Here is a 27,278-nt window from a genome sequence, read left to right as displayed (position 1 = left end):
GTAATTTACATGTAGTTGTGACAACTATCAGTCTATTACACTGCCAACTTACTTATTAGAACAATATTTCAGAAGCTTTTCCTATAGTTATTAAGCTAGTGTACAGAGCACTAGCCTCACCTGAACTCCTCAAGAAATGTACACATATGTGAATACACAGAACCCTAAAGAGAATTTACTTTGAAAGAGATGTCCATAGACAACCTTTCTTCACAGCCATTTGGTAAAATTAGCTGCTTTTGAAGCTGCTGTAGTCTTCAATGATATAAATTAAGACAGGATTGTCATTCTTGTAAAGTTTGGATATGGACCTGAATTCTTTGCACAAAACACAGTAGGCCTACAGAAATTCAGCAACACGCTTGTCATGAAAGCAATATGATACTATTCTGAACATGGCACAATAACAAAGAAGAGGAGAGGCAACAAGAGATTTGCAGAGGATCATGAGGGAGAGAAACAGTGTAAGGAACTCCATTGCTTTTCTCATTTCACAATATTCAGAGCATATATGCATTTTTATTTCAAAATTATTTACATGATTGTAACAAAACTTGACACACTATTTCTACATTAGGTAATGTAAATTTTGACTGGAAGCATTTCTTGATATGTCTATTATTTTGGTAGGTGGGATCTCACCAAGTGGTATGGAAAAAAAAAGCTGTTAACCTCCATCTAATAAACACCTCAAAATATCATTTGAAAAGACAGTAATTATGCTCCAAGATCCAGCATCATTAAAACAAATAAGCATAAATGGTATTAGTCTTATATTTGAAGTACAATGAGCCACTGTTGTGAGGCTTTTGTTGGAACTTTCACCCTGTCAAGAATTCTGGCTGTAGTGCTCTATGAATGGCATCACATATAATAGGAACAAATCCACTGATGTATTGTGAGCAATCCTAAATCTGTATGAGTCACCAATGTCCAGAAACCTGTAGGCCTAAATAAATATATTTCCACTGTTCATTGTAGCACCTTCAAATTACGAATTCAAATTGATGTAGGCTACATAACCGTTTTCAGTCCTTTTTTATCAATACTTTATTAGAATCCTACAGAATGCAAAGAAATATACCTGCCACTAATCCTTTATTTGATATATTTTGCCACGGACATACAGTAGTTGTTTAGGAGGTGAACATCACTTCTGACTTTAAACCTAAAAAAAATCGTTGTGAATATTGAATTTAACGATAGTGTCAACCTTTCCTCAGAACTTATACCTTTCCTGTAATTTGTTTGCCTGATATTTATTAGTGACTACATTTTTTCCTCTAATTGCTTATACCGTAATTATTGATGAACATTCGGTACTAGTTCCTGAATTTTTCTTCGTCATTCCACAACGAAGGCACACTTTGGTGGAATTCTCCATGGCCCTTTACCTTGTCCACTGCGATCGTCTGGTTCTTTCCTTTCTCCTAATATATTCATAGGTTAGAATCATATTTCCACCCGAATTATCGCTTTCACAACACATTCTTTTTCTCTCGTGAATATGAATACGTCTGTAGCCTGTACGGTACTGGGCGGGAATATCAGCTGTAGAGGTGAGTCGGTACTGCTGTACCGGTACGCGTCACCTATTCTCCGAATGGAGCAGTGACAACCTGCTCCAGGAGCCTCTTCTCTACCGGTCCACTGCTACTGTGACAGTCTTGCGCTGCGACTCACAGTTCGCTGCTACCGGTCCACTGCTACTGTGACAGTCTTGCGCTGCGACTCGCAGTTGGCTGCTACCGGTCCACTGCTACTGTGACAGTCTTGCGCTGCGACTCGCAGTTTGCTGCTACCGGTCCACTGCTGTCTGCTACTGTGACCAAACTGTGACGGTCTTGCGCTGCGACTCACAGCGTCCTGTACCGGTCCACTGCTGTGACAGTGTTGCTACTGCTATCCGCAAACGGTCCAGCGACACAGCCGTCGTCGTCCCGTACCGTTAGGGAGGATGTGACAAGAACAGGACGGAGACATACCGGTACGGTGTTCATTATTTAATGTGAACGAAAGAAATCCACAGTAATCTACTTCATCACTAAAACATTTCTACAAATAATAATAATAATAATAATAATAATAATAATAATAATAATAATAATAATAATAATAATAATAAACCAAACCAAACTCCATGGCACTACAGCCCTCGAAGGGCCTTGGCCTACCAAGTGAACGCTGCTCAGCCCGAAGGCATGCAGATTACGAGGTGTCGTGTGGTCAGCACGACGATTCCCCTCGGCCGTTATTCTTGGCTTTCTAGACCGGGGCCGCTATCTCACCGTCATATAGCTCCTCAATTCTAATCACGTAGGCTGAGTGGACCTCGAATCAGCCCTCAGGTTCAGGTAAAAATCCTGACCTGGCCGGGAATCGAACCCGGGGCCTCCGGGTAAGAGGCAGGCACGCTAACCCTACATCACGGGGCCAGCAATAATAATAATAATAATAATAATAATATCATTCTGGTGGATTTTAATTTATCATTTGGTAAATTATGTGAGTCAAGTAAATACTAGCACAGCGCTTCGCGTAATCGTGTGGGTGCGTGATGCCATGTATACTTTAATTTATCATTTGGTAAATTAGGTGAGTCAAGTAAATACTAGCACAGCGCTTCGCGTAATCGTGTGGGTGCGTGATGCCATGTATACATTTCCTAAGTAATAGCATTTGAGTGCATGACTCATTCACACGTGCGGAGCATGAATTCATATTTTTGGAAGGGTTATCGGAGACGCACACGCGTCCTGTAAACCTGTCAGGGAATAGAGATTGGTAATTTTAATTTAATTTCCCTGTGATGTTATCGATGGACAACATTTGGATGTTCCCACCAGGATGGCATCAACTTAAAGAACCTTTAAATATTTTGTTCGAAATCTTACAGTAATGAATAATTCATTTGCTTACATAAATTGACAATGTATTGCATTACATCTTCCTGTTGTGATTTCATTTGCAAGTTGCTTTACGTCGCACCGACACAGATAGGTCTTACGGCGACGATGGGACAGGAAAGGGCTAGGAGTGGGAAGGAAGCGGCCGTGGTCTTAATTAATTAAATTTGCCTGGTGTGAAAATGGGAAACCACGGAAGACCATCTTCAGGGCTGCCGACAGTGGGGTTCGAACCCACTATCTCCCGAATACTGGATACTGGCCGCACTTAAGCAACTGCAGCTATCAAGCTCGGTGATTTAATTTGCAGTAGTTATTCATAGGTTTGCTTTCGCTTGGTAGGTCATGACCCTTCGGCGCTGTTGCGCAATGGAGTTTGGTTTTATTCATACATTTTACATTTTATTTGACAGGGTCCGAGTTGTAATTTTTTCAGGCGGGCCCGTATAACACAATGAGAGCAGCTCTGGCCCACAACCTTAGCCAGAATTGGTTGCAATCGTTACTGTGCTCTTGATGAGAGGAGACGGGTAGTGTCGTGTTTGATATCGTGTTTCTTTTGACGTCAGGTTATGTTTGGTATGTCAATATGTCAAAAGAAAAGGTTAAATGTACAGTCAGATATTTCGTAAAAAGTGGTTAAAGAATTAAACTTTAAAAGACTAGTTGGTTAAGCATCCTAGTAATCCCAAACACGGACGGTGCACCTATTGGTAGTGCAATATAAATGCGAAAGTGTTAGACATTATTTTTTTCCGTACTTATCAAAACCAATGAAAACAGTAATGAAAGTGAAAGTAACTTTCGAAACAGATTTGAGAATTTCCGGATGTGCTTTGCACTTTGAACTGCCAGCATATATTTTGAAAGAGAGTAGTACCATGTGGCTTCATATGCAACCACAGGACGTCAGATCTGCAGATCTGTTTCAGAGCATATAGTGCGGTGAGTGTTGAGTTAATCCCCTCTATTAACACAGTTGATATATGCTCTTTTATGTAATGCACATTTGTGCGCAATTTCTTCTTATTATATATGCTCTTTTACTTCAGTTCGAAATTTAGCAGATTTTGAACTAAAAATTGGTGGAGAAAATATTTATGGGCTGGCAACAGTGTTCCTCAGCTCCATTTGTGCTTGTACCGGTTGTCACTGGACCGGTAGCGTGTCACCGCGGAGCCATGATCCTCAGCTCCATCTGTTGCTGGACCGGTTTGTCACTGGACCGGCAGCGTGTCACCGCGCTCTGCATGCTATCCCATGCTCCTCAGCTCCATCTGTGGTTGGACCGGTTTGTCACTGGACCGGCAACGTGTCACTGCTCCAGTCGTGTCACTGGAGCAGTTGGAGCAGTGACACATTTTCTCTGGACCGTCACACCTCTAATCAGCTGTTTCCGTGCAGTCGATCCCTCTCGATCGATGAGCAGTGTGACAAGGTAAATTAATTTAGTCGTTAGTAATCGATGCCAGTTGGTCGCTCTTGATCGTTCGATGCCCTGTGTGACAGCGGGCTGACAGTCTTGCGCTGCGACTCACAGTTCGCTGCTACCGGTCCACTGCTACTGTGACAGTCTTGCGCTGCGACTCGCAGTTGGCTGCTACCGGTCCACTGCTACTGTGACAGTCTTGCGCTGCGACTCGCAGTTTGCTGCTACCGGTCCACTGCTGTCTGCTACTGTGACCAAACTGTGACGGTCTTGCGCTGCGACTCACAGCGTCCTGTACCGGTCCACTGCTGTGACAGTGTTGCTACTGCTATCCGCAAACGGTCCAGCGACACAGCCGTCGTCGTCCCGTACCGTTAGGGAGGATGTGACAAGAACAGGACGGAGACATACCGGTACGGTGTTCATTATTTAATGTGAACGAAAGAAATCCACAGTAATCTACTTCATCACTAAAACATTTCTACAAATAATAATAATAATAATAATAATAATAATAATAATAATAATAATAATAATAATAATAATAATAATAATAATAAACCAAACCAAACTCCATGGCACTACAGCCCTCGAAGGGCCTTGGCCTACCAAGTGAACGCTGCTCAGCCCGAAGGCATGCAGATTACGAGGTGTCGTGTGGTCAGCACGACGATTCCCCTCGGCCGTTATTCTTGGCTTTCTAGACCGGGGCCGCTATCTCACCGTCATATAGCTCCTCAATTCTAATCACGTAGGCTGAGTGGACCTCGAATCAGCCCTCAGGTTCAGGTAAAAATCCTGACCTGGCCGGGAATCGAACCCGGGGCCTCCGGGTAAGAGGCAGGCACGCTAACCCTACATCACGGGGCCAGCAATAATAATAATAATAATAATAATAATATCATTCTGGTGGATTTTAATTTATCATTTGGTAAATTATGTGAGTCAAGTAAATACTAGCACAGCGCTTCGCGTAATCGTGTGGGTGCGTGATGCCATGTATACTTTAATTTATCATTTGGTAAATTAGGTGAGTCAAGTAAATACTAGCACAGCGCTTCGCGTAATCGTGTGGGTGCGTGATGCCATGTATACATTTCCTAAGTAATAGCATTTGAGTGCATGACTCATTCACACGTGCGGAGCATGAATTCATATTTTTGGAAGGGTTATCGGAGACGCACACGCGTCCTGTAAACCTGTCAGGGAATAGAGATTGGTAATTTTAATTTAATTTCCCTGTGATGTTATCGATGGACAACATTTGGATGTTCCCACCAGGATGGCATCAACTTAAAGAACCTTTAAATATTTTGTTCGAAATCTTACAGTAATGAATAATTCATTTGCTTACATAAATTGACAATGTATTGCATTACATCTTCCTGTTGTGATTTCATTTGCAAGTTGCTTTACGTCGCACCGACACAGATAGGTCTTACGGCGACGATGGGACAGGAAAGGGCTAGGAGTGGGAAGGAAGCGGCCGTGGTCTTAATTAATTAAATTTGCCTGGTGTGAAAATGGGAAACCACGGAAGACCATCTTCAGGGCTGCCGACAGTGGGGTTCGAACCCACTATCTCCCGAATACTGGATACTGGCCGCACTTAAGCAACTGCAGCTATCAAGCTCGGTGATTTAATTTGCAGTAGTTATTCATAGGTTTGCTTTCGCTTGGTAGGTCATGACCCTTCGGCGCTGTTGCGCAATGGAGTTTGGTTTTATTCATACATTTTACATTTTATTTGACAGGGTCCGAGTTGTAATTTTTTCAGGCGGGCCCGTATAACACAATGAGAGCAGCTCTGGCCCACAACCTTAGCCAGAATTGGTTGCAATCGTTACTGTGCTCTTGATGAGAGGAGACGGGTAGTGTCGTGTTTGATATCGTGTTTCTTTTGACGTCAGGTTATGTTTGGTATGTCAATATGTCAAAAGAAAAGGTTAAATGTACAGTCAGATATTTCGTAAAAAGTGGTTAAAGAATTAAACTTTAAAAGACTAGTTGGTTAAGCATCCTAGTAATCCCAAACACGGACGGTGCACCTATTGGTAGTGCAATATAAATGCGAAAGTGTTAGACATTATTTTTTTCCGTACTTATCAAAACCAATGAAAACAGTAATGAAAGTGAAAGTAACTTTCGAAACAGATTTGAGAATTTCCGGATGTGCTTTGCACTTTGAACTGCCAGCATATATTTTGAAAGAGAGTAGTACCATGTGGCTTCATATGCAACCACAGGACGTCAGATCTGCAGATCTGTTTCAGAGCATATAGTGCGGTGAGTGTTGAGTTAATCCCCTCTATTAACACAGTTGATATATGCTCTTTTATGTAATGCACATTTGTGCGCAATTTCTTCTTATTATATATGCTCTTTTACTTCAGTTCGAAATTTAGCAGATTTTGAACTAAAAATTGGTGGAGAAAATATTTATGGGCTGGCAACAGTGTTCCTCAGCTCCATTTGTGCTTGTACCGGTTGTCACTGGACCGGTAGCGTGTCACCGCGGAGCCATGATCCTCAGCTCCATCTGTTGCTGGACCGGTTTGTCACTGGACCGGCAGCGTGTCACCGCGCTCTGCATGCTATCCCATGCTCCTCAGCTCCATCTGTGGTTGGACCGGTTTGTCACTGGACCGGCAACGTGTCACTGCTCCAGTCGTGTCACTGGAGCAGTTGGAGCAGTGACACATTTTCTCTGGACCGTCACACCTCTAATCAGCTGTTTCCGTGCAGTCGATCCCTCTCGATCGATGAGCAGTGTGACAAGGTAAATTAATTTAGTCGTTAGTAATCGATGCCAGTTGGTCGCTCTTGATCGTTCGATGCCCTGTGTGACAGCGGGCTTAACAGACGTGGCATTTGGTATTTGGAATCTCCTTTAAAAATAAAGAAATACATATTTTTTTTGTTTTCGTAAATCCACTTAAAGGAGGGGGGGGGGGGGAGGAGAATTGAAAAATTAGTTGAATTATTTGTATGAAGATACTATTATCTCAAAAATGAAAGATGTTGAAGACGTGAAAATTGGTATTTGAAATCTGCTTCAAAAGTAAAGAAACACGTATTCCTTTGATTTAGGAAAATCTAATGAAAGGGGGGGGGGGGGGGAAGGGTGAAAGAACTGAAAAATTAATTGAATTAGTTGTATGAGGATACTTATGTTTAATGAAAACTAAAGTTGTTATGGATGTGAAAACTGGTATTTAGATCTCATTTAAAAACAAAAAAAGGCACTTTTGGGGGAAAAATATCTTGGGGTGAGGGTGAAAAGGAGTTGAATTCCTTTTATGAAGACAGTCGTGATAACTGGTATTTAGAAGATCCTTTACTAATAAAGAAACAAGTATTTTTTCTGGAAAATTCACTTAAGGGGGAATGTGAGAGGAAGTGAAAAGAGTGAGTTCTTTTTATGGGGATACTTATATCTCAAAACTGAAGGTAATACATGTGAACACTGGTATTTGGAATCTCCTCTAAACATAAAGAAACATACCTTCTTATTTTTTTGAAGGGGGGGATGGGGGAATCAAGTTAACAGCTGTGGGGTGAAAAAGGAGTTGAGACCAATTGATTTTACTGTTCATAATGTACTTGATTCTGGTCATAAACTGATCAGTTTTAATCCTTCCAGGGTTCATTTTCCTTTGGAGAACTTAAGGTTAGATTACAGTAGATTCTCCTGGCATATAAATAAAAATTCGAAATGATATTTACCGTGCAATTGTTCACCTCTATAATAAGGTCAATAATGCACGGAAGTATATAATTCGTATCGCCAGAAATCCTGCGCATTTGCCTACGTGCGACAATGGTGCTGGTCACATTGTCAGCAAAGACAATGGTAGCAGATGTAATTTACCGCCAAGTAGCGGTCTTGCATCTTGCTTTGGAGTCCCGAACATCAATAATAATAATAATAATAATAATAATAATAATAATAATAATAATAACAACAACCTAAATTCAACTAATATCATCCACCCTAATAATAACAATGCTCTGGACAGTCATCAAAATGTGCGGACCATGCTGGAAACGGGTCCTGGCCAGGTAATGACTATGAATGAAGTCCGGCCGCGGGTTCAGTACCTTTTTTTTTTTTTTGTTGCTAGGGGCTTTACGTTGCACCGACACAGATAGGTCTTACGGCGACGATGGGATAGGAAAGACCTAGGAGTTGGAAGAAAACGACCGTGGCCTTAATTAAGGTACAGCCCCAGCATTTGCCTGGTGTGAAAATGGGAAACCACGGAAAACCATTTTCAGGGCTGCCGATAGTGGGATTCGAACCTACTATCTCCCGGATGCAAGCTCACAGCTGCGCGCCTCTACGCGCACGGCCAACTCGCCCGGTAGGGGGGTTCAGTACCGCCAAGGCACCCAAGACGACATCAAATCCTCAAGGATTTGATCCATATTAAAAATGCTTATGGGAAAAGATGGCAAAGATTTAGGGACCCAACTGACCAGGCGGAATACCTGGAGCTAGCCCGGGAAGTACGAAATCGATTGCTGGAAAGAAAGATTGAAAAATGGGAGGAAGTGTGCCATCAGATCGCAAATTTTGGTGGATTGTATATAAAATGGTAAGCATTCAATTATAAATTTCAGTATAATACCATAGTGAAGCATGGGTATCTTGCTAGCAAGAAATAAATGTATTGATTATGTGGAAAGTTCATATTTTTATATTTGCAATCATATTTGATATGTTTCGTGCTGTCAGAGGAGAGATAGCGTGGAATTATATTAGTAGACATATAACTTGAGCGGAGCTTTTAAAAGTAGGAAAGATCATAATATGGAGATGAAATTGGAAATCAAGGGGATGAATTGGGGCAAATATTCACTTATAGTACGAGGAGTAAGGGATTGGAATAAATTATTAAGGGAAACTTTCGATATATTTCCAAATTCTTTGAAGAAATAATTTTAAAAAGGACTAGGTAAACAACTTTCAGGGAATCTGCCAACTGGGTGACCATCCTAAATGCAGATCATTGATGACTGATGATAAAGGCACCTGGAATACCAGGCTTAAATTGACTATATAGAGTGCTTTCAGTGAACGGGGAAGAAAACAAAATCCCAGAAGATTGGAGAAAAGGAATGATCATCCCACTGTTTAAAAAGGGCAACAGACTGAAATGTGGAAACTACAGGGGCATAACGTTGTAGTCACACATCCTGAAGCTGTTGAAAAAGATCATCGAAATGAGACTTAGGAAGATAGTGGAACCTTTGCTTGGATTCAAGAAAGATTGAAGTACTATGGATGTCATTTTTGCCGTAAGAATGTTTACAGAAAAGTACTAGGAACATGGAAAAATATTGTGATTACATTTTTTAACAATGAAAAGGCCTATAACAGAGTCCCTCGGAACAAGATCTGGAAATGCCTGGAAGACCTCACGGTGCCATAGTACCTAACTGAGAAAGTAAAGATGCTGTACCAGAATTGCTACAGCTGTGTTCGGATAGGCAATGGACAATCAAAAGTGTTTGAGACAAAGAGAGATGTCCAACAAGGAAGTGCCCTATCACCACTCTTGTACATAATAATAGTAATAACGGACGAGATCAAAAAGTCTATCACGAAAATGGACAGCCGACCGAATGCCCTGGTATTTGCTGATAATGTGCTGTTGTGGGGAGAAACAGAAGCTGAAGTACAGAAAAAAAACTGACTGAGTGGAAACAATACATTCAATAAATTTGAGATGAAGATAAGTAAAACAAAGACTCTAGAAATGACCATCAACAGGAAAGGAACAAACTCAAAACTCTTTTTGGAAGGAGCAAATTTAGAATCAGTTTCTCACTTCAAGCCTCTTGGAAGCACAATCTCCAAAGACAATCTTGTCAAGCAGGAAATGTGCAGCAGGACACAGAAAGCATCAAACTTTTACAATCAAGTCAGAAATCTACTCTGGGACTGCAAAATACCACAAAAAGTAAACACAACCCTGTATCACACCTATTTCGTAGCGATCCTCACATATGGTTTACAGGTATGTATTCCACTAAACAATGACTACAGCAGAATTCAGGCAACAGAAATGAGATTCATTGGAACTATGAAGCAAGCTACTTAAAAGGACAAAATCAGGAATGAAGTAAACACAAAGGTAGCTGACACTGAAGTCCAGTATAATAAAGAAGCGTAGACTTCAGTGGTATGGGCACATTATGACAATGAAGAGCGAGAGACCTGCCAGACAATATTTCGACATTAATGTCCAAGGAAAGAGAACAAGGGGAAGGCTACGAAAATGATGGACAGACAGTATGAAATCAGATGTGAAGGAGAGAGGTCTCAAATGGGAAGACGTCCTGGCACAGAAGATGTATGCAGACAGTAGAGATGGCGAGCACTTGTATATCACACCCAGAAAACTGGAGCTGGAAAATGATGATGATGATGATGATGATGATGATGATGATGCCTTTGGTTCACAAGAAATCTTTCAATAGGTGTAACATCTAAAAGAAGTAGATTTCATAAACAGTATGGAATTTACTTGAAGTAGACTTTCAGATTATTAGATCATGTTGAGTAGACAGGATGTCTGAAAATAAGTGGTGGGTACTGAAAGAGGGCATATTGCTTTGAACCAAGAGTCAATCTCCGGCATATTTTTATGTCCCCCAAGCGGAAGCTCATCAGAAAATCGACAAAGAAATTTAAGTTCAATTGTGAGCTGCTTCTGAGTCAGCCTAATTGAGACGACCAGTCTTGCTGGCATGCTTAATAAAATTCTGCGTGTACTACAATGACATATCACAGAAATCCCCTTCTCTTGCTCTCACTCACCAACAAGCACACTGTCCTACATTCACTGATGACTCCGTTCCCTATCAACTACTATCTTGCCATCATACTCAATCCACAAATCTAAATTCCTGCCTGACGGTTCCTACTGTTACAGACATACTGTATATACCAACAACCCCTTCTTTAAACTCCTTGAACACCACCCGATTAAAAACTCTAGGTCACAGAGGATGATCATCTGTCCTTGAATGACCACCTAAAGCTGTCTGTCATATTAAGTGGGATAAATCAGAGGAAATATGATGAATACAAAGAGCAGCATCTGATCATCACGTTGAATCTTCATTTTGATTATTATGTGGTGAGGTATCTGGAACCGACTGGTAAAAATCTTACATCCTAGTAGTAGAAACTGGGTCAGTTAAGAAGTCCTGTGAGGGGAAATTTGCGAATGAGAAAGCAGACATTATAAATTTTCCAGCTAACTCATTCTTGGTTGCCAGTATTTTGCCTCAATGTGCCAATTTGGGCTCATCAGTTGGTAACCAGCACACCTACCAAGACACATGGCCAGTGCATACCATGGAGGCACTATGAGAGACTTTGTCTCATTTACAAAAATTGATGCCTACTAGGCCATCAGATGATGTAAATGTAAAAATGAATTTGTTGATAATATACTCCAGAATATATTTCAACTTTGATTTGCAAGATCATCCCCATTCATTCTGTACATGATCACCCAAGTCACAGTTGGCTTTTTTGGCAGAAAGAAACAGAGCTATTTGTTTTCTTGTCCTCTTTCTCTCTCAGTGCATACCTGGACTCATCTGGATTGTGGATTGGAAGGGACAATCTGGTCTCCACGGGGTTTACTCCCTTATGATGACTTTAAACAGTTGGTTGCTATGGCAACCATTTCATTAGATCCACTAAAGCATGTTGTCCTTGAAATGTCATAGAACTGAAGTGAAGAAAGAATATTCAAAAGCCACTCAGTCATTCCCTACTTGGAGGGCCTGGTAAAATCCTCTATACTACTTCTAGGCAAGTCCTTCCACAACTTTCCTTTCTTATCCCTTTAATAGGCAGTACACTGGGGCTGTCAAAAATTACTTCAGTTATGCTATTTGTTGTCTTTGGGAGGTGTAGAAGGTAAAATGATCTCACACGAGATCCTGAAGTTGCCTAGTTCGATGATATTGGGTGGTATATATATATATGTGTACCAGAGAAAATTCAGTGAAAAATTTACACATACTGTTCAACAGTACACATTTGTACCACTTTCTTATAAGACAGCATATTTTAAAAAGTAACAAATCCCCAAACTTCTGTTCATCTCACAATGATGAAGCACTATAAGTATGATTGTAGAACAGTGTGTTGCAAGAAGAGACTAAGAAGGAGGTGCAGATTGGAAAGAAATAGAGTTAGAAATGGCTGTGGAGGTAAGGAGAAACTGAAGGAAATTACTAGGAAATTGAATCTAGCAAAGAAGGCAGCTAAGGATAACATGATGATAAGCATAATTGGCAGTCAGACAAATTTTAGTGAAAAATGGAAGGGTATGTATAGGTATTTTAAGGCAGAAACAGATTTCAAGAAGGACATTCCAGGAATAATTAATGAACAAGGAGAGTGTGTATGTGAGGATCTTCAAAAGGCAGAAGTTTTCAATCAGCAGTATGTAAAGATTGTCGTTTACAAGGAAAATGTCCAGATAGAGGAGGTGACAAATGCTAAAGAAGTATTAAAATTTACATATGATAACAATGATATTTACAATAAGATACAAAAGTTGAAAACTAGAAAAGCGGCTGGAATTGATAAGATTTCTGGGGATATACTACAGATAATGGGTTGGGATATAGTACCATATTTGAAGTACTTATTTTGATTATTGCTTGGTTGAAGGAGCTATACCAAATTAATGGAGAGTTGCTATAGTAACCCCTGTATATAAAGGAAAGGGTGATAGACATAAAGCTGAAAATTTTTTTGCTAGTTGCTTTACGTCGCACCGACACAGATAGGCTTATGGCGACGATGGGACAGGAAAGGGCTAGGAGTTGGAAGGAAGCGACCGTGGCCTTAATTAAGGTACAGCCCCAGCATTTGCCTGGTGTGAAAATGTGAAAACCACGGAAAAGCTGAAAACTACAGAAAAATAAGTTTGACATGCATTGCATGTAAGCCTTGGGAAGGCATTCTTTCTGATTACATTAGACATGTTTGCGAAATTAATAACTGGTTCGAAAGAAGTCAATTCGGTTTTAGGAAAGGTTATTCCACTGAAGCTCAACTTGTAGGATTCCAGCAAGATATAGCAGATATTTTGGTTTCAGGAGGTCAAATGGGCTGTATCGCGATTGACCTGTCTAAAGCATTTGATAGGGTGGATTATGGGAGACTACTGGCAAAAATGAATGCAATTGGACTAGACAAAGAGTGCAAAGAGTGACTGAATGGGTTGCTATATTTCTAGAAAATAGATCTCAGAGAATTAGAGTAGGCGAAGCTTTATCTGACCCTGTAATAATTAAGAGGGGAATTCCTCAAGGCAGTATTATTGGACCTTTATGTTTTCTTATATATACACTGACTGACAGAGCAAATGCAACACCAAGAAGGAGTGGTCAGAACATTATGCCAATTGCAGGGTAGACTGACGTCACTGAGGTATGCTCATGATGTGAAATGCGCCGCTGTGCTGCGCACGTAGCGAACGATAAATGGGACACGGCGTTGGCGAATGGCCCACTTCGTACCGTGATTTCTCAGCCGACAGTCATTGTAGAACGTGTTGTCGTGTGCCACAGGACACGTGTATAGCTAAGAATGCCAGGCCACCGTCAACGGAGGCATTTCCAGCAGACAGACGACTTTACGAGGGGTATGGTGATCGGGCTGAGAAGGGCAGGTTGGTCGCTTCGTCAAATCGCAGCCGATACCCATAGGGATGTGTCCACGGTGCAGCACCTGTGGCGAAGATGGTTGGCGCAGGGACATGTGGCACGTGCGAGGGGTCCAGGCGCAGCCCGAGTGACGTCAGCACGCGAGGATCGGCGCATCCGCCGCCAAGCGGTGGCAGCCCCGCATGCCATGTCAACCGCCATTCTTCAGCATGTGCAAGACACCCTGGCTGTTCCAATATCGACCAGAACAATTTCCCGTCGATTGGTTGAAGGAGGCCTGCACTCCCGGCGTCCGCTCAGAAGACTACCATTGACTCCACAGCATAGACGTGCACGCCTGGCATGGTGCCGGGCTAGAGCGACTTGGATGAGGGAATGGCGGAACGTCGTGTTCTCCGATGAGTCACGCTTCTGTTCTGTCAGTGATAGTCACCGCAGACGAGTGTGGCGTCGGCGTGGAGAAAGGTCAAATCCAGCAGTAACTGTGGAGCGCCCTACCGCTAGATAACGCGGCATCATGGTTTGGGGCGCTATTGCGTATGATTCCACGTCACCTCTAGTGCGTATTCAAGGCACGTTAAATGCCCACCGCTACGTGCAGCATGTGCTGCGGCCGGTGGCACTCCCGTACCTTCAGGGGCTGCCCAATGCTCTGTTTCAGCAGGATAATGCCCGCCCACACACTGCTCGCATCTCCCAACAGGCTCTATGAGGTGTACAGATGCTTCTGTGGCCAGCGTACTCTCCAGATCTCTCACCAATCGAACACGTGTGGGATCTCATTGGACGCCGTTTGCAAACTCTGCCCCAGCCTTGTACGGACGACCAACTGTGGCAAATGGTTGACAGAGAATGGAGAACCATCCCTCAGGACACCATCCGCACTCTTATTGACTCTGTACCTCGACGTGTTTCTGCGTGCATCGCCGCTCGCGGTGGTCCTACATCCTACTGAGTCGATGCCGTGCGCATTGTGTAACCTGCATATCGGTTTGAAATAAACATCAATTATTCGTCCGAGCCGTCTCTGTTTTTTCCCCAACGTTCATCCCTTTGGAACCACTCCTTCTTGGTGTTGCATTTGCTCTGTCAGTCAGTGTATAAATGATTTGAGTAAAGGAGTGGAATAAGAGGTAAGGCTTTTTTGCCGATGATGTTATTCTCTATGGAGTAATAAATAAGCTACAAGATTGTGAGCAACTGCAAAATGACCTCGATAATGTTGTGAGATGGACAGTAGGCAATGGTATGATGATAAACTGGGTTAAAAGTCAGGTTGTAAGTTTAACAAATAGGAAAAGTCCTCTGAGTTTTAATTACTGTGTTGATGGGGTGTGAGTTCCTTTTGGGGATCGTTGTAAGTATCTGGGTGTTAATATAAGGAAAGATCTTCATTGAGGTAATCACATAAATGGGATTGTAAATAAAGGATACAGATCTCTGCGCATGGTTATGAGGGTGTTTAGCGGTTGTAGTAAGGATGTAAAGGAAAGGGCTTATAAGTCTCTGGTAAGACCCCAACTAGAGTATGGTTCCAGTGTATGGGAACCTCACCAGGATTACTTGATTCAAGAACTGGAAAAAAAAAAAAATCCAAAGAAAAGCAGCTCGATTTGTTCTGGGTGATTTCTGACAAAAGAGTAGCATTACAAAAATGTTGCAAAGTTTGGGCTGGGATGAACTGGGAGAAAGGAGATGAGCTGCTCGACTGAGTGGTATGTGTAGGATGCTAAAAGGTTTGTTTTGTCACCTATTCAATACATATAAATTATACAATTTAGGAATTTATTATTGATTCCACTTGAGACATGTTTCGCCCTTCATTGAGGACATCATCAGTCAAATTATCTCCTCAAAGCAAAAATCAGGTAACTGGTTAGTAGTTGACATGCACAAATTAACACACATTATTAATACACATTACAAAAATTAAGTGCAAAAATAGTGCACCAATACTCATCAACAATTACCTCTCAGTGACACGTCAGATAACTTCCACTTCATACAATAAAACTTTCAACAACACGCCAGAACCCAGCGCACATCGGCACGAATATGGCGTGCCACTACGGCTCCTCTTCGCTGTCAGAATGAGAAGATGCCTCATCCCAGCTACAACACTCTGACTCTGCAGTTACCGTATACATTCTAATCTCTCCACTGCAGTTCACAACACAAGCAACTCTATTCTATTTCACCAGACCAGCTACAAAAAACTATAACTTCATCCTGAGGTCCGTCATACTTTTTTCCACGGAATAACATCAATTTAGTCTCACCGGCATCTCACACCGATGTCTTCACGTAACATTCGAAGCTACAGAAGTCAACTAAAAGAATAAGCAAAAGTTTCAACCCGCAACATATTCCTAATAAGCAATTACCTACAAATAACTGTCATCATTGTTGCCATTCAAACACACTGAATACCCATGAGTCTCCATCCACACTGACCAGTCTCCGTACCGATCTCGGTGCTGCAACCAGACAACTTTCAGCTTGATGCATATAAAACCTCATTTGGCTATGGAATATTTCCCTACCCCCGGTAATTTTAACTAAGATAAACCACTCTGCATTTTTCTGAAATGTCAATGTTACATTCTTCTTCCAACCTTGAAAACAACAAGACGCACTTGGTACTAGATTTTTTTATATCCTTGCTCTTCAAGCTGCTCTTGTGTAAATATGTATATAAATTGTAAAATTCTCAACTGTTCAATTGGACAATGTAAATACTGTAGAGTTACCAACCATTGACATTAAATTTTTGGTTACAAACATTGATGCCGAGCACTACACCCTTTCTCCCCTGATTGTTATTATGTAAATATTTTAAAACCTTATTCTCAACTGTTCAATTGGACAATGTAAATACTGTATAGTTACCAACCATTGACATTAATTTTTGGTTACAAACATTGACGCCGAGCAATACACCCTTTCTCCCCCGATTGTTATAATGTATATATTTTTAAAACTATATTTTCCTATGATTGCGTCAACTGTTCTCCAGAGCACCACTGCTGAACTCTACTATTTTAATTTTACGCATTGGTGCTGACTTCTTATTCTATAAACCTATATGTTCAACCATCACCATTGTACAAATTTTCTCATACTTAATTTTTGTAATGTGTATTAATAATATGTGTTAATTTGTGCATGTCAACTACTAACCAGGTACCTGATTTTTGCCTTGAGGAGATAATTTGACTGATGATGCCCTCAATGAAGGGCGAAACATGTCTCAAGTGGAATCAATAATAAATTCCTAAATTGTATAATTTATATGTATTGAATAGGTGACAAAACAAACCTTTTAGCATCCTACATTCAGTATCTTCAATACAGATAACAATGATTTTTATCACTTGAGTGGTATGTTCCGAACTGTCAGCGGAGAAATGGCGTGGAATGACATTAGTAGACGAATAAGTTTGAGTGGCGTCTTTAAAAGGAGGAAAGATCACAATATGAAGATAAAGTTGAATACAAGAGGACAAATTGGGGTAAATATTCATTTATAGGAAGGGGAGTTACGGATTGGAATAACTTACCAAGGGAGATGTTCAATAAATTTCCATTGTCATTGAAATAATTTAAGAAAAGGCTAGGAAAACAACAGATAGGGAATCTGCCACCTGGGCAACTGCCCTAAATGCAGATCAGGATTGATTGATTGATTGAATGATTGATTGATTGATTGATTGATTGATTGATTGATTGATTGATTGATTGATTGATTGATTGATTGATTGATTGATTGATTGATTGATTGATTGATTGATTGATTGATTTGTGCTTGGTGAGAAATGGCTGTGGAACGTTACTGCTTGAAAAGTGTTTAAGGATATGCCCATTCTTATCCCACACAAGATCATCATCATCATCATCATCATCATCATCATCAGCAGCAGCAGCAGCAGCAGCATCATCATTATCGCTGGAAGAAGATTGTTCAACCTCCTGTTCTTCATAATCTCCATTCTGTTCATCTTCCACTAAGTGACTCCTAACATTTAAAGTTTCCTGGTCATTAGTTCCATCTTGATTACCTTTCTCCTCCTGGTCTTCCCTAACTACTTCCCCGTAATAAGATGTGCCATTTGACGTTGTTGAATTGTTCACTGTATCATGATCCTCTGTATCGGAATCTCCTAAAACATCTGAATTTTCTGCCATATCATCAGTAATAAGAATATTTCATTTTCTGATAAGTTGCCATTCATGCAATAAACTGAACCAGATATGCTTTACAAAGCCAGCCCTGCAGTGTAGGGGTAGCATACCTGCCTCTTACCCTGAGGCCCTGGGTTCAATTCCTGGCCAGGTCAGGGAATTATATCTGGATCTGAGGGCTGGTTCAAGGTCCACTCAGCCTATGTGATTTCAGTTGAGGAGCTATCTGGCGGTGAGATGGCAGCCTCGTTCTAGAAAGTCAAGAATAATGGCAGAGAGGATTCAACATGTTGACCATGACACCTCGTATTCTGCAGGTTTTCAGGCTGAGCAGCGGTCACTTGGTAAATCATGGCCCTTTTGGGGCTGTTGGGCCATGGGGCGGGGGTTTGCCTTACAAACTGTACGTCCATCCACTTCTCTGCGAGATTCGGACACAACACAACCTCAATTTACATTGTCTGTGTACATTCTTCACATTATAAGAAGTTAGTGACAAACTTCCTGCAGGAAAGTACATTACTACTCAAACCAGAAGTATTCAATGTACTTATATCAAGTGAGTAATATCATATAAAATGAACACTAAATGCAACAAAGTCGAACAAATATATGGCAAGAAACACTACCTTTCTATAGTAGCAACCTCATAATAATATCTCCATTTAATCTGCATTCTTTGGTAATAAATCACTAGATAGTTATGCAATTAATAAACTTATAAATGTCTACAGTAAACAAAACGTAACTTATTTTGGAATGTGTTGAACATAAACAGAGTAAGATGAGTTTTTAACCCCAATGTCAGCAATGCAACAACTTTCCACTTGACTATTTATCATATGTCTAAAGGTGAATTTTAATTTGTACACTGCTGTATTGTATGTGTTTGTAGCCTTAACTCAGGAGGTTTAACCACCCCCCTCCCCTTTCATTTATGATGTCACTATGTCCTAACACTATTTTTTTTTTAGTGGCTGAGGATGACCACTATGTACGGTGCAAAGTAGTACTGTTTGAGAATAAACTGTATTGATTATCTGGACAATAAAGCAAAGTTTTTTGTAAAAAGTAAGCACAACTTTCCGCAAACTAATGCTCACTGGTACACATATTTACCACATTTTTAACAGATGAATGTCGCACGTGCATTCTCAAGGGAACTGCAATAATTAGTGAAGAAAGCAACATCAGAGCACTATGCCTCCCATAAAGACTGTAATCATGCATCTTTCAGGCAATATCTGAGCCATAAAAGCTAGTGGTGCATATATTGTATGTACCAGTAACCTATAAAGGGTTTTTCTTAGTTCAATTGCTGGTCAGTTCCATTGAACTTTTTGTGTTGGGAGACTAATTGCAACGAGTTATTACAACTTGCTGCACATAATTGTATGTGGTATGCGATAGGATATTATAAATCCAGAGACACTGTTTTCTAGATGGAAGGATCACAGATAGGTTTGCTATTCTCACAGACAGGAGGACTGATTTAGTGCATAAAAAATAGGAGAGTTTTGCATGCTGTATTTGCATGTTTGATCATACTAGAAGAAGGGTATTTGTATGTTCTAATCGTGGCTGCAATCTAGAAGAGCGTATCAGCTTACAGTTAGAGTGGTCTTGAGTTTGATTCTGACAAAGTTAGAAACTTTTTGCTAGGTGTATTGGCTTGGAATGACTTTCATTCAGTCTTGTGACATCAACTGAGATGATATGGAAGTGTAGTGTTCTTGGATACGATAACTGGCATATGTCATATTAGGTGGTGTTAGGCTACTGCTGCTGCTGATCAATATTAGGTGGTGTTAGGCTACTGCTGCTGCTGATCAATATTAGGTGGTGTTAGGCTACTGCTGCTGCTGATCATCATTATTATAATAATATAGGCTGAAATAATTTAGCTTCTTCAGAAATGTATTTTGTTTTCCTTGGTTATGGCCACATTGTTGACTTCAAGACATCCCTTTTTCTACTTGTCAGGGCAGGAGCTGCCACTGCTTTATGCTAATAATAGTAGGAGAAAAAACAATCACTTCACAACCACTACTAATTATGATTATGGGATGCTTGTCTTTATGTGTCAGTGGACACATTCTACAATGGTTTGGAAATTCCCATTGAACTGTGTCATTATTTTAAAAAAGTAATTAAACCCACTCCATATCCTATATATTAAAATTTGAAAAATATGAAAATGATATAACCATTTGGTCTGATATACTTCAATTCATTCTTTAAAAGGTTGCATATTAAAAAAAAGTCATAGTAATTTCTCTCCTGTTCTCAATTCTGTAATTAACACTGATAAATGATAAAAACTACAGACAAACTGCAGATGTTGACAAGTCTGTTTAACTATCTACAAATACTCAAGCTAGGAGGATTCTGGCATCAGCATATTAACCTAGTATCTATTGGTAAAATGCTACTAACATATCCTATTAAACCAAATAGGATATTTCACAGGAAAAATGTGTCAAATACCCACCTTTCATGTACAAACCTAACTTTATATGATAAGAGCATGAATTCAAGGACAAAAAAGATAATACTAAAAACCAAGAGAGCAATTCATTTCACTCACCTTCAGCACAACTTCTCTACTGAAGGGAGTTCCCTCAGGGAAAGAAAATATAGTTGGAAACCATCTGGTTAGCATGCTGAGGGAGAAGCATACTGCAGATGAAATGACACATTGGTACCAAGTAACAAAGAGTGGAGCATCAAGGTTCACTGTCTGACTACTTAGAAGTTCCTTGTTAACAAACACAGTCAAAATTGACACCACCCTGGAAAGAAGAACATAATCTTAATTACTAATATGAATTTCCAAAATTACATTTGATCAAGAAGTGAAGAAGGACAAAACATCTATCTATCATGTTATGAATTAAATTTAAGTAAACCGGGCGAGTTGGCCATGCGGTTAGGAGCGCGCAGCTGTGAGCTTGCATCCGGGGGATAGTGGGTTCGAATCCCACTGTTGGCAGCCCTGAAGGTGGTTTTCTGTGGTTTCCCATTTTCACACCAGGCAAATGCTGGGGCTGTACCTTAATTAAGGCCACGGCTGCTTCCTTCCCATTCCTAGGCATTTCCTATCTCATCGTTGCAATAAGACCTATCTCTGTCGGTGTGACGTAAAGCAAAATAGCAAAAAAAAAAAAAAAATGTAACAAACATTTCAAAATGCCATTAAAACATTCAGCTTCATTTCTCTTTGCAGTATGCAGAATCATCATCATCTTCATTTACTGTTTCCAGCTTCCCGGGTCAGGTTGTGAATCAAAGACCTCCATCACTGCCTGTCTCTCCACCACTCTTCTCCTTTTTTAAGTACATCTTCTGGTTTTCCTCCCCTCTTCTCTATGTACTCCCACACTGAATCTGTCCATCTCTTTCGGGATCTTCCTCGTGGTCTCTTTCCTGTTAACTTCTCTGAAAAACTTTTTCTGGCACTGTCTCTTCTCCCATTCTCATCATATGCCCATACCACTTTAGCTTTGTTGTTTCTATCCTGTCTTGAAGTTTCAAGATTCCTGCCCTTTTCCTTATCTCGTCATTTCTAATTCTGTCCTTTCTGGTCTTTCCCTCAATACCTCTTAGGAATTTCATCTATGCTGCCTTATTCTACTCTCCTCTCATTTTGTTCTAGTCCACGATCCAGATACATAAGTTAGTATGGGTTCAAAATAGGTTGAATATAATACTTTCTTACATTTCTTCGGGACGTCTGGGTTCCACAAAATACCCCTTACACTCTTGTAGAAGCTGTTTGCTTGTTGTATTCTTTTCCCAATTTCCTCAGTTATCTTTCCATCTTTTGTAATCACACTTCCCAAGTACATGAAATTTTACCCACTTCCAGAATTTTCCCATTCAGTTTTATCTTTCCTCTTCCTTCCTTCCTTCCTTCCTTCCTTCCTTCCTTCCTTCCTTCCTTCCTTCTTTTCCCTTGTCATCACTATTGTTTTACTTTTCTCTGTGCTTGCTTTCATCCCAAATTCTTCTATCCCTTGATTACATACATCTACTTGTTTTTGCACTTCCATTTCATCCTCACCCCATGTCACTATATCATCTGCAAACAACATGGCTTTTGTTGCCTGTCTTCCCAATCTCTGTTTAATGTTCTTATGAATTTCATCCATGACTATGATGAATAGTGTAATACGAGGGTACACCCGCCCCGTTCATTCAGAGGAAGCACCCTGAAGAATGCCATCTTCAATATAAACTTGCAACAATCATCATCATCATCCTAAACCATCTCCAGTTTCCCGGGTGTGGTATATGAGCCTCCTCCATCTCATCCTGTCCTTGTATCATTCCTCCTCCACCAACTTGTCCAATCATGACCTCTCAGCAGTACATCGTTCTTAACTAAATCTATCCATTTCCTTCATGGCCTTCCCATGGATCGTATTCCTTCTACTTTTCTGTCACATTCCTTCCTTGCAGTTCTGTTAACTGCCATTCCCTTCATGTGACCAAACCGCTTCAGTCTTGATATCTGAATCTTATTAAGGGGAGACTCATCTATTCTTACTACTTCTCTAATTTTCTTATTCCTAATCTTGGATTTCCTGGTTTTCTGGATCATAGTGCATAGGAATTTCATTTCAGCTGCCTGGAGTTTGGAATTATCTCTACTGGTCAGTGTTGTGGTTTCGAGACTGTATGTATGAAGTGGTGTACAACAGGACTTGTACAATGTCATTTTTGTTTTCATAGGTATTTGCTCATCCCACAGCAGGTGTCTTACCTGGTGGTAAAATTGTGTTGCCTTATTGATTCTGCAAATAACCTCACTCCTTGTGGGTGGGGTTAACTTCCTATAAGTAACCAGAGAAACCTGACCCCTAAAGAGCGCGTCCCAAGGTGGCGGATAGGGAGCCCCTAGAGTATGTAGGGTTGGTTTGAAATAACCAATACAACCTGCCGACCAACAGGTAGCCCAATTCCTGGGGGCTTTAGAATACTGGGACACCCTCTCTCCAGGGGTCATAAATATGGAGGGCCCTTGCCCAGGGTTAAGGGTGAAGACCTCAACAGCATCTATGGTGGAGAGGATGGACTTTGGTGCGGTGAAAATGGCGGAAGAGGCAAACCATTCTTCTGGGGGTGTACAGATGGAACCTACTGCCTTGTAATACGAGGAAGGCATCCTCAAAGCCTAAGGGAGTAAACCCTGAAAGAAAAATCCTCTTATGCGTTAGGCCTAGCAAGTCAGCAGGAGAGTATTGAGTACAGTCGCTTTCAATAAGAAACTTGCAACAACTCGTGCAAAATGTTTGGACTTTTCTCTACAGATGTCTCTACCAAAAAAAACGGATGTTATTTATTTATTTTTATTTATTTATTGACTTGTGGCGTGGCTCAGGCTATGAAGCCTGCTGTTATGCCAAACCATCTCATATGTACTACATTGTACAAACTACAGAGTATTAGGATTTCTAGTTACATATAATTAATTATAAAATTAAACTTAAATAATAGTTATAAACAAAAGGTAAATTTCTGAGAGTCACTTTAAAAAAACATTAAATACTAATTTCTTCAGTCTATGTACCCTTTATAACATGTTTTTTAAAATACATTTCTACTATGTATGTCTCTAATTATGCCCTCTAGTGTGAAGAAGAACTATTAAAATACTAAAGTAATTTGTTATTTTAAGGTTCACTATACTGAGTTGATTATCTTTTGTTTTTGGTATGATAAAGTTGACAAACTTCAATCTCTTCCCGCCAACTTAAGATGTTGGCCAATAGAAAATTTTGTGTATTTAATTTTCAACCAATGATCATCTTCTTGTGCATATTTAATTATCTAATAAAAATTGGGGGTGTGTCAGGCCTTGGCCCAGAACTCTCTAGAACCTTCCTCTCGGGTATAAAAGCTGGCAATTTTTTGAGCTACCTTGTCTTATTGATCGTCCAGTCAACGAGTGTGTGCTAATAGTGGAGGCGGAGGCGTCTCGCCCTTCATCGAGCAGTCCAGCGCAGTAAGGTAATGGCAGCCATTTAACAACTAGGTGATAGCCTCTGAAAGCTAGCTTGAGGGGAAGGTTTCCTGTCTTTAAGAATATCACCTTAAATTTCCAATCTTCAGTAATGTAAACTTCATCTTCAAATGTAAATCTCAAAACTAGCCTAGAAACTTAGCCGAAATTCGGAAATAGAGAGTGCGATACCCTCTCAAGTTCCCTATGAACTTGTTTTTGAGCTGACTATGACTTTGTAACCGTTTTTTGCCTGTAGTTTTGTAACTTAAAATTTTCTCCTTCTAGTCACCTCAGTAGTATAGGATTAGCCTCTGTAACATTGAGCAGTGAGCCCAACTAGGGTTTTAAACTTCTAAGTGTAAGTTTCAAGGAGTTCAAGTGTCTGCCTCCACATCATTTTGATTTTTGGGCCAGTAACTTTAACCTGTGTTTTTTATCCTTCCCACAAAGGCCCGGTAGAATGAGTATTTGATACTCCTGTTAAAATGTTGAGAGTTTAAGACAGTGAATTATTTTTGAATTGTAAAATGTAGGCTGTGTCTCGAGAGGCCTGGAAAGTGTAAATTTTAGTGAGCAAATATGCTCTGGTTGTTGAAGGTTGCCGTGATAAGGCAGTAATGGTATAAGGTTCGGTACGCAGTCTCCTAGATAATCCATAGAGCATTGATGCTCTTTTTAATTTGTAGAGGGGTTAGTAAAACTCTGTAAATGAAAGTGGGAGACCTGTCTCCTTGACTCTTGAGTGGATATAGCAATAGTGCTCAAGTAACGTTTGTAAAATTGGGAGCGTTAAGCTCGTATTGTTAATTGGCAATTTGTTGATGTTTCTGATTTTGTACCTGAAATCTTGTTCCGTCACTGAGTGACTTGTCTTGTTAATATTTTGCATTTGAAAACAAGAAAAGAGAGCAGAAAAGAAATATAACTTTAATTTTAAAGCTTTTAATTAATCTTTGATTGTAGTAGATGCCGTACTTTCTTTCACCTCTGTCCACCATGAAAGCTCCATAACAAGTGGTAGCAGAGCGTGGTTGAATGGGTCTAGACAAAGCCCCTTTTGACGGCTACTAATAGAAATCTACATCGAACTCAAAAAATTTTCTTGATTGCTGGAAAGTTTCAAAATTGTTAAATTTTTTTATCAACATGTCTGGTCCTTGTGAAGTCCTTGCACCCAGGTACTTGCACAAGGAGGAATTGATTTATGAGCTTCTAATTAGGAAGGTCTAATCTGGAGGCACAGTTGTGGCAGATATTGTCAAACTTAAGGAATCTTTAGAATTTCCTATTTGTATCCCGGTATTTGGGGAGAAAGAAATTGATGAGGCTCTATCCACTATCATGGATAATACCACCAAGCTAGCTTCTGTAGTTAGTTTCTTTTAAGTAAGCGATCCATCTGCTAATCAACTTAAAAGAGTTCAAGCTAGACTGTTTCACTTCTATAATAGGGCTAGGGACCTATTGTCTCTAAAATTGAAGGACGATCATGCTAAACAAGCAAGTAATCTATTGGAACACCTCTCTGATACGTCAAATAGAGTTAGTCAATTGTTATCGGGGGCCGCTAGTGCTAAAGTTGACCCTGTTCAAACAGTAAACTTAGCTGAGGAACTCTACTAAGGCTATGGGGAGTAGAAAATCTATGGCTACTCAACAAACATCTGCCCCATCAGAAACAGCGTCTGCTCATCCAAGACAACTTCCACCGTTCTTTATGACTAATGCAGTGTTTGGACCCTCTCAACCTCCAATGCTGTCGTCACCTATTATGTCGCCCGGCTTCTTCAGCTTGCTCCACCCCTTTGCCATGTTGCTTAAAGGTATATCCAAGTTCTCAATTAACTCAACTAAAGAAGTCATTTCATTTTTAAGATTTTTAGTTGAATTTCAAGTCCATGCTTTAGCGTCTGCTCTCTCTCACTCCCAAATACTCCAAATAATTTACCCCTATTCTGTAGGTGTCCTCTCGGACAAAATTGTAAAAAGCAATAGCTGATAGATATTCGATAGAAGACTTCCACGCCCACCTCCTGGATAACTTTATTCCGGCTAGAGCTATGTTATCTTTAATTCAGAAGTACTATTTTAGAGTACTGAGGTTGGATGAGAACCTGGCAGACTTTATTCAAGATATACAATTTTATGCAAGGGTATTTACCCTTCATTTCGACAGAAGATGAAATTGTCCAAACTACAGTAGAAGGAATCTCTCCGCTCTATGGGTCGTACCAATGTTTCGCCTCTCAGCCCCAAACCTTCTCAGAATTAGAGGCAATGGCAGTGTCAGCCGAAAAAGTAAGGTACACTGACACCTTACGAGTCGCCAAGGAGCCCCCTCCATCATCTAACAGTGCTCGGCCATCACAAGCTGAACCTTTCCCACACACAAGTGTTATGCATGTGGATCAACTGAACACCTTAGGAATAAGTGTCCCTTGGTCAAATCGAGTGGAACTAGGAACAGAGCTGGTCCTTCCCAAGGTTGTTTCAAGTGCGGATCATCTTCCCATCTGGCTAAGAATTGCACTTCAAGGAACAGCACACCATCTTGTTCAACATTTGGTGCTGCCTCCATGAATACAAGTTATAGGAAGTGACTAGTGTAACCAGCTGAGTCACAATGTTCACCTTCCAGAGGCTCAGCCCCTGTTAGATTAGGCAACGAATCTTTCAAGGATGAAACTTCATCTAATTTATCACCTCAAAATTGCTTCCGAGGATCCAGGATTTGTACCATTTCTCAAAATTGAAGTAAATAAGGAACCCGTAATGGCTCTATTAGACTCAGGAAGCATGAGTTCCCTTATTTCCGAAGAGTGGTATTCTAAATGAAAAAATTGTTGTCAATTTCCCAGACTATCGTTTCTCTTCTATTAAATGTGTTTCGGCAAACTCGTCACCATTGGAAATTTTAGGCTTCCTTTTTGCTAAAGTTCGCATTTCAAAATTTACCTGGAAAGTTAAGTTATTTGTAGCTAAACAGTTGTCTTGGCCTGTAATGTTGGGGGCCGATTTGATGTCCCATACAGGTCTTGTGCTCGACATT

At 40.5% G+C, this 27,278-nt stretch overlaps 1 protein-coding gene across 1 annotated transcript in view; it reads right to left on the bottom strand.

Annotated features, from left to right (window-relative positions):
* LOC136862813 (GDP-fucose transporter 1) overlaps positions 1–27,278 on the bottom strand; it is a 108,397-nt gene that overhangs the window by 60,019 nt on the left and 21,100 nt on the right. The window contains exon 2 of the mRNA XM_067139073.2: positions 20,810–21,014. Within this exon, the coding sequence (XP_066995174.2) occupies positions 20,810–21,014 (205 nt within the window). The remainder of the gene's footprint in view (positions 1–20,809; positions 21,015–27,278) is intronic.

Source organism: Anabrus simplex, chromosome 2, assembly GCF_040414725.1.
Source record: "Anabrus simplex isolate iqAnaSimp1 chromosome 2, ASM4041472v1, whole genome shotgun sequence".
Taxonomy (NCBI): Eukaryota; Metazoa; Arthropoda; class Insecta; order Orthoptera; family Tettigoniidae; genus Anabrus; species Anabrus simplex.
This window is presented reverse-complemented; position numbering and strand designations above follow the sequence as displayed.